The sequence below is a fragment of the Sinocyclocheilus anshuiensis genome, unplaced genomic scaffold (genome assembly GCF_001515605.1).
Source record: "Sinocyclocheilus anshuiensis isolate Anshui unplaced genomic scaffold, SAMN03320099.WGS_v1.1 scaffold796, whole genome shotgun sequence".
NCBI classification, from domain to species: domain Eukaryota; kingdom Metazoa; phylum Chordata; class Actinopteri; order Cypriniformes; family Cyprinidae; genus Sinocyclocheilus; species Sinocyclocheilus anshuiensis.
In genome coordinates, this window is record NW_015557105.1 from 8,503 (window position 1) to 17,550 (window position 9,048).

A 9,048-nucleotide genomic window follows, 5' to 3' on the forward strand; every position below is an offset into this window, starting at 1 on the left:
ACGTTACGTGACATTGTAAACTGTTATACTGATGTCTGTCCGCGGCTGAAACACTGATTGAGCGATTACATGAGACAGGAAAGTTGTACTCTTTCTTTTAACATACCTTTGGATGTTCATTCATGTTTATTTGGTGCTGTAACTTGTAGTAAAGTGGAAGAGAGCCTTCTAACTGAGGCGCTACAACGATCTGTCACTCCACATCAAGCAGCACCAAAACAGCATTTATTGTTTGAATACTGCAATAAAATGGACAGAACTTGAAATCTGAGACTTTGTTTCATATCAGAAGTAACAAATCACAAAGCTCATTGTGATTTATTGGATGGGAGGCATGCTACAATGTTCTGTTCATCTGAAAACAGGTTAGACTAATCGATATCATTTAGAAAAAATGAGAATCGATTAAAATCAAGAAATCAATATTTTTTCCCAGCCCTATCGCATGGGTTTCTTTCTTCACTGGTGGACTTTTAGCCACGGCTTCTTCCAAAGATGCGCAAAATGTATGAGAAGATTTGAATGATGTCCAGATACAGGTTGAGCGCGGCGAAGACGTGTTCCTCGGGACTCAGGGACAGATTCTTGTTCCCGAGAAGCAGCTGTGTGTCCACGGCCAAGAACTGCAATATAATAAGATGTTATTTCATTTAATTCTGTTGCATATGAATTTTGTTGACTATTTTAATTTATTTTAATTATTTTAAAATGATTTATTTCGATAATAATATAAATAAATAATTATTTATTTGTCTTGCATTATAATTGAATTCATTTTTAGTAAGAGTTTTATTTTAATAATAAATCATTTATTTTATTTTACATTATAATTGAATACATTGCTAGCAATGATTTATTTTGATTGTTTTTTTTATAATAAACCATTTATTTACTTATTTGACATTATAATTTAGTATCTTTTAGTAATGTTTTATTTTGCTTGTTCAGTAATTATTTTAATAATATATTATTCATTTAATTGTTTTACATTATGATTTAATACATTTCAGTAGTTTTCTTTTGTTTGTTAAATTGCTCGTTTTAATAATAAATCATTTGGCCAAGAACTGCAATATAATAAGATGTTATTTCATTTAATTCTGTTGCATATGAATTTTGTTGACTATTTTAATTTATTTTAATTATTTTAAAATGATTTATTTCGATAATAATATAAATAAATAATTATTTATTTGTCTTGCATTATAATTGAATTCATTTTTAGTAAGAGTTTTATTTTTATTTTTTATTTTAATAATAAATCATTTATTTGATTTTACATTATAATTGAATACATTGCTAGCAATGATTTATTTTGATTGTTTTTTTTATAATAAACCATTTATTTACTTATTTGACATTATAATTTAGTATCTTTTAGTAATGTTTTATTTTGCTTGTTCAGTAATTATTTTAATAATATATTATTCATTTAATTGTTTTACATTATGATTTAATACATTTCAGTAGTTTTCTTTTGTTTGTTAAATTGCTCGTTTTAATAATAAATCATTTCACATTATAATTTAACACATTTTAGTTTTTTTTTTTTTTGAATGATTTATTTTAAAAAACATGAGCAGGTTTTTTTTTTTTTTGAATGATTTATTTTAATAATACCGGTAAAATATTTATTTATTTTACATTATAATTGAATAAATTTGTAGTATTCAGTATTCAGTGTTTTTGTTGTAAAATAATTAGGGGTGGTAAGCGATAACATTTTTTAATCTAATTAATTACATGATGTGGCGATTAATTAATCGCAAATGAATCGCACATCAAATTTGTCTGCGAAATTACTCCCAAAAGATAATTTAAAGTCATTGTTGGGTAAAGCATCAAACAGACATTACAAAAAGTTGCTTCAGCAAGAAATATTTAGTTTGATTTGAACATAAAATGTATTACATATACTATTTTGGACAATGAGGGTGAGTAAATGATGACAACATTTTCATTTTTGGGTGGATGAACTATACTTTTAATAATTTATTATTATTATTACTTATTATTACTAATTATTTCTTTAATGAAATGATATTCTAAATAATAAACTAAAGCTGCCAGTAGGTGGCAGTAAATGTCTTAATGATTAAGTCATCGAGTCATTTATTCATTCATTTGATTCGTTCAAACGGCTGATTCATTCAGGAGTGAAGTAAATGGTTCTTTATGAATGGTCCATTGAATCATTAGTTTTGTTCGACTTGAAGCGGATCATCAGCATCAGAGCGATCGGTGTGTGGCATCAAAATATCTTTGATGTCACACACCGATCGATCCAACGTGCCTAATAATTCACCCAATTCGTTCAAAACGTGCATTAAGAAATGAAATGCCGCTGTGTGTTGCTCGGAGACGAACAGTTCTGCTTTGTCTTTATATCTTCGTTGGCAAAATTGAGCAAAACAGACAACATTGTGTCTAAAATAACACAATATTAAATAAATAGTTCAGCCATGAAACTCTATTCGCATCCCGATTGGTTCATTCAATCGTAACGCCTCCAACCAGTCGGCTTCACGCATTCATTACTAGTCCCTCTATATAACCTCGTCTCCTACAAACCAGTGCACAGTCACTGCGCGCTATGAGAGCTCTCTCTTTAGCCCACCACCTCCCCAGCACCACCTGCCTAGATCTGCTTGGGGGGACTACCTCTCTCGTTCTTGCAGCAGCATGTTTTTTATTATGTTCTTTTGCAGAAGCAAGTTATACTTGCTCTGCAGCAGCGGCGTAGCAGATCTAGTCCGCCAATACCAAACCTATGTACATCTTCATTTACATTAATAAAATGTTTTACAAACTATTCCGAGAGTTGTCATGACTGAACTTCTTATTTACTGAACTGTTGTATAAGATCAATATTTGCACTCATGTGATATTGCACTATTATACCGCTTAACTATATGATGTAAATATGAGACAAAAACTCAAACAGGGGTATTTTTGCCCCATATCTTGAATTTTAGGGACATTCTAACTAGGGTCTGGGGCGGGGCAAGTGCATTAAATGCGTTAATAATTTTAACACGTTATTTTTCAGCGTAATTTATTCATCTAAATAACGCGTTAAATTACCAGCCCTAAAAATAATATATTTTAACAATAATTTACTTATTTATTTTACATCATACAGTAATTTAACACATTTCAGTAAGTGTTTATTTTAATTTATTTTAATTATTTTAAAATGATGTATTTCAATAATAATATAAATAAACAATATAAATAAGAAATTATTTATCTATCTTGCATTATAATTGAATACATTTTTAGTTTATTTTGATTGGTTTTTATTTATTTTAATAATAAATAATATATTTTATTTTACATCATAATTGAATACATTGTTAGTAACGTTAGTGATGATTGTGTTTTAAATGATTTATTTTAACAATAAACCATTTATTTACTTATTTTACATTAAAATGTAGTATCTTTTAGTAATGTTTTATTTTGCATGTTTAGTAATTATTTTAATAATATATTATTCATTTATTTATTTTACATTATGATTTAATACATTTCATTATTTTTCTTTTATTTGTTAAATTACTTATTTTAATGATAAATTATAATTTAATACATTTTTAGTATTATTTTATTTTGTTTTTTTAATTGTTTATTTTTGATTAAATACATTTTAGCAAGTGTTTTATATTTATTTTAATTTTACATCTGTATGATTTAATTAATTTTGTAGCTTTTAATCAACTCGTCTACCCCGGTCTGAAAAACCCTGCCCAAAACAAGCGTGTTGTAGAGAAGCAATGACTTACGCAGGTGAAGATCAGCGCTCCCAGAGATGCATAGATGAGGTCCAGAATCCTGTTGTACAGGAAGATGCACAGGATCCCGAAGAACATCAGGACGATGAAGCAGACGAACAGCACGCCGTAACAGGAAGTGAAGTCATATTTGGTCTGCGATTGGACAGGAGACTTCAGTTATTAAAATCAGCTCATGTAGATGAGGGATGGGAATCATATCTTTTGTGCTTCCGATTCTTTTATTACTGTACAAGAAGTTCTGAACAATACAATAGAAATACTTTATTGTATTTTAGCACACTGTTCCGTTCACATCAATGCAGTTGTTATTGTTAACTAAAACTAAACCATAAAAAAATACATTCGCTACTTGAAATAAAATAAAAGTTAATTGAAATAAAATATAGTTGCCAGTTAATTTAACTTGATGTACTAAAATAATTAAAATTAATAAAAGATTGATATAAAAATAACAAAAGATATATTTATAAAATGTATTTATTTATTTAAATTCAGGGTTAACTAAAACCATAAAAAAATATATTTTAATCACTTGAAATACAATAAATGTTAACTTAAATAAAATTAAATATTAAAAAACTCAAACTTGTTTTATTTCAGCTAGTTGCCCAGGAAACATTTCTCATTTTCATTTAGTTTAACCTTAACTACTAAAACTAAATAAACTAAAACTGTAACTGAAATTAAAAAGTAACTAAAACTAATAAATAAAAATGAATAAAAACTATGTAGAAATTTTGTAAAAAAAAAAAAAAATGAAATGACTAAATTACTAAAAATGACTAAAACCAGAAATTAAATTACACAAAAAAAAAAAATTTGAAAAATAATTCAATTCAAAATATTAACACAAATGATAAAAGTATATCATTGATACTAAAATAACACTGGGCAGATGTTTTCGACAATCTTTCGGCTGCAGTACTTTTATTAACATTGCAATTAAAAGCATGGAAATGTTTGTTTGCTATGTTTGTTGCTGACGTGCGGTTCTCGGTTTCCAAATTAAAACAGAAAGACGAGCGCTGACCTGCAGAGAGAAGACGATGACCGTGAAGCAGACCAGCACAGTGATGCCGACGGCAATCATCACGATATCAGTGTCGTAGAAGCTGGAGATCACGCCCACCATGTAGGACATCGCCAGCGTCAGGTTACTCTGAGACGCAAGAAACCGTTTATTATTATGCATGAAAGGAGAATTTAAGTCTGTTTTACATTTGAAAAAGCCTTATCAGAGATTCACCAGAGCAATGAGGTTCCACGGATGCTTCCTGCGAAACTCTCCGCAGCACAGGATCACTAGGTAGGGCACGAGGAAGACTACGTAGTCGGCCAAGTACGTCCAGGCGTTCTGCATCACGAACAGCTTGACGTGAGGCTCGAAAGTGAAGACGGCCACGAAGCCGCAGGGGACGGCCAGCTGAAGACTCAAAACCGAAAAAACCTGCAAAACACAAATTAAACCACATCAAAACTCACTGCTGGGTTTTAACTCGTGTCATACTACTAGAACGAAAAACATTTTCTTTACTTGAAATAAAAGGGGTATATATATATATATATATATACAGTGGGTACGGAAAGTATTCAGACCCCCTTCAATTTTTCACTCTTTGTTATATTGCAGCCATTTTTTTAAATAACTAAAACTAAAACTAAACATTAAAAAAATATATAGACATATAAAAACTAATAAAAATGACATAAACATACAACAAAGTAGTAAGAATAGTCAAATATTCAAATAAAACATTTCTCCTTTTGATTTAGCTTAACTTGATGTACTAAAATAACTAAAACTAAAACTGAAATAAAAATAAAAATGAAAAACTACACAGACATATTAAAAAAACTAATAAAAATGACAAAAATGCCTAAAAATATTACTAAAACTTTAACTAAAATAAAATGGGAAATTGTTTTATTTGTTTTAAATGAAAACTAATTCAAACATCTTGTTTTCATTTAGCTTAACTTGATGTACTAAAATAACTAAAACTAAATCTGAAACAAAAATTACACAGACATAAATATAAAAAGATAAAAATGCCTAAAAATATTACTAAAACTAAAATTAAAATAATAAAAATATCAAAATAAAACTAAAAATTCATAAAAAAAAATAAAAACTATACAGGCATTTTTTTTTTTTTTATTATAAAAATGACAGAAACGTCTAACAAAACGACTAAAACTTTATCTAAAATTAAAATTAAACAAAAAAATAAATAAATAAAAAAACTAATTCAAAATATGCACATGAACACGACGCTTTCTGATGAACCTGACCCTTGTTTTGAATCTGTTAAATCTTTCATTGGTCCTGTAATGAAGGTTCCCTTTCAATCAGTCACGTTCGACATCACGTCAGAACGTACCGATGAATTGGGATCTCGCCTGAGAGCCCTATCAACGAGCCAATGCACATTAGTGTGTGAGATTTGCATCTCGTGCTCCGCCCTGCAGCGCGGGTATAAATGCGGAAGCGGAGCCAAGCAGTCTGACTGTTCTGCTCTACCTATCGTCTTCAAAGAGTATTCTGATGAGCGACGAGTGCTCTGGGGAAGAGGTTCTTCAGCGATGGTGTTTCCCCTGTGCGCTTTAGCACTACAAAAGAGCTAATTTCCCTAAAAGAGCAAAACAAGGGTGTGACGTTGCGTCTTTCTAAAGATGTCATTCCACCCGTGTGTTTCTGGATGCAGTCGTTACCTGGCACCAGATGACAGTCACGATCGTTGCCTCACGTGTCTGGGCATCACGCACGCTGAGGCTGCTTTCGTGGATGAGGCATATTCCCACTGTGGGTGGGATCTCGGTGTTGCGGTCGAGACTCCAATACCTCAAAAGGGGTGGAGTCCCCTCACCTATGCCCCGATCTAGATCTTCTTCTGTGCCGCAGAAGAGGGCTACTTCAGTGAATAGCCAGGGTGATCTGAGGGTTACAATGGGGGCCAACCCACCGAGTAAATCTCTGTGGGCCCCCCATTCCTCTAGCACACCGCAAGCTGTGGAGCTCCTGGTTGGACGTGCTGGTCCTTCTCACGAGGGACCGGCCGCCTCATTTGGGGCTCATCCGGATGACTGGATGTCAATTGCGGCATCGGAGGACTCATCTGCATTGCCCCCTTTGGGGAGAGTAGCGTTGCCCGAGCCTGACCCAAAGCTGACCGCTATGCTTTCCCGGCCGCCAAAGCGGTCGAGCTTGAGTGGAGAGATCCACCATGTAACGAGCCGTCGAGGCTAGACGATTGGTATCTCGGGGCAGCCCGGGCTGGTTCTCAGCCCCCTGCCCCAGTGCCATTCTTTCCAGAAGTGCATGAGGAGGTAGCTAGGACATGGACGGCACCTTTTTCTGCCCGAAACCAGTCTAGTATCTCCTCCCCCCTCACTACCCTCGATGGTGTGGTGGCCAAGGCATACGTGGCGATCCCCCTGGTGGAGCGGGTGGTTGCGATGCAATTGTGTCCAAAGAGCAAAAGTGCAATTGTGTCCAAATGCATCATTCATTCATTCAAAGAGCACTTCCACCAGGAGGGGTAACCCACGCGTCTCCCATCCAAGGCCTGTAAGTTCTCATCCGTTCTCACGGCCAAGGCTGGACAGGCTGCCTCCACCTTGAACGCCATGGCTCTCCTGCAGGTATACCAAGCCAAGGCACTAAAAGATTTGCACGAGGTTAGTTCTGACCCAGGGCTGATGCAGGAGCTGCACACAGCGACGGACCTTACCCAACGAGCGACGAAAGTCATTGTGTGCTCCCTTGGTCAAACGATGGCCACGCTAGTGGTCCAGAAACACCATCTCTGGCTGAACCTGGCGGATATGCGGGAGACCAACAAATATCGTTTTCTCATTAACAGGCGGTCCAGCTGATATGGAGACCCTTTGGAGCCGCACAGGTTTACCTCTCTAGACACGTCCCATTGCCAGCTGTTCTATTCCCTGACCGGGGCGACCCTCGGCACGGATGCACTGGCGCACAGCTGGCCCCGGGGCTTACGCAAATATGCGTTTCCCCCAGTGAGCCTACTTGCACAGACACTGTGCAAAGTCAGGGAGGACTTGCGCCTTACTGGCCCAATCGAACCTGGTTTCCAGAACTGATGCTCCTCACGACAGCCCCTCCCTGGTGCATTCCTTTGAGGAAGGACCTACTTTCTCAGAGACGGGGCACCCTCTCGCACCAGCGTCCAGATCTCTGGAACCTCCATGTGTGGTCTCTAGACGGGATGCAGAGGTCCTAGGTTGTCTACCCCAGGCGGTGGTAGACACCATCACTTTGGCAAGAGTACCCTCTACGAGGCGTCCCTATGCCTTGAAATGGAACCTGTTTGTTGAATGGTGCTCTTCTCACTGGGATGGAAGACCCCTGGAGATGCCTGGTCAGGGCTGTGCTTTCCTTCCTCCAGGAGGGGTTGGAGCAAAGGATGTCTCCCTCCACCCTAAAAGTGTATGTTGCCGTGATTGCCGCACATCACGATCCTGTAGACAGTGAATCTCTGGGAAAGCACGACCTGATCGTCAGGTTCCTGAAACTAAATCCTACTCGCCCTAACCCTGTACCCTCTTGGTCCCAGGGCTAAATTATGAAAGACTGTCTATACTGTTGCTAAATTGCAGAACATGTTTGATAATAAAACGTTGAAAGCACAATCCGCACAAGAGACGCTGTACCCCAGGCTGAAATGTGTGCGTGCGCTCCAAAACGGACAAGCTAATTACACTTTGAGCTTCAGGTGCACGTCCAAACGATCAAATACACACAAAATATGTCAAAATGGCCGGCTCGGAGAGTATTTACTTAAACACAGTTTATGTCTTAAGTCTATCAATACGTACAGTGAAAACTATGCAGTGTTCATTTACATTTAATTACTTTTAGATTTCTTTTGTAGGCTATTACTTACCTGAACAGTAATGTTAGTAGACCTTCATGGAAAAATGACAGCACTGTTTATTTCATTTTATTTGTATATTTGTTTTATTGTAGTTGTCAGTTTGTTTTACTTTGTTTCTTTATTCATGATTTTACTGTATCTTATCTTATGTATACAACACTAAAAATGCCTGCACACTGGTGCATTACAAATTGATGTTTTATATTCATTTCATTAAATATTTATTTTACATTTCAGAATATAAAGCAATGTTAATTCAGCTCTTAATTCGTCTCATATATATATATATATTAGTGTTGTCACGGTACCAAAATTTCAGTATTCGGTACCAATACCAGTGAAAATCCACG

The 9,048-nt window shown here is 35.3% G+C and overlaps 1 protein-coding gene across 1 annotated transcript in view; it reads right to left on the bottom strand.

Moving 5' to 3' along the window:
- Positions 1–271: 271 nt before the first annotated feature.
- LOC107677648 (protein lifeguard 1-like) overlaps positions 272–9,048 on the bottom strand; it is a 16,096-nt gene continuing 7,319 nt past the window's right edge. The window contains exons 4-7 of the mRNA XM_016472635.1: positions 5,044–5,244; positions 4,828–4,956; positions 3,786–3,929; positions 272–623 (exon numbers count right to left, since the gene is read on the bottom strand). Coding sequence (XP_016328121.1) covers positions 474–623; positions 3,786–3,929; positions 4,828–4,956; positions 5,044–5,244 — 624 coding nt within the window. The 3' untranslated portion in view covers positions 272–473. The remainder of the gene's footprint in view (positions 624–3,785; positions 3,930–4,827; positions 4,957–5,043; positions 5,245–9,048) is intronic.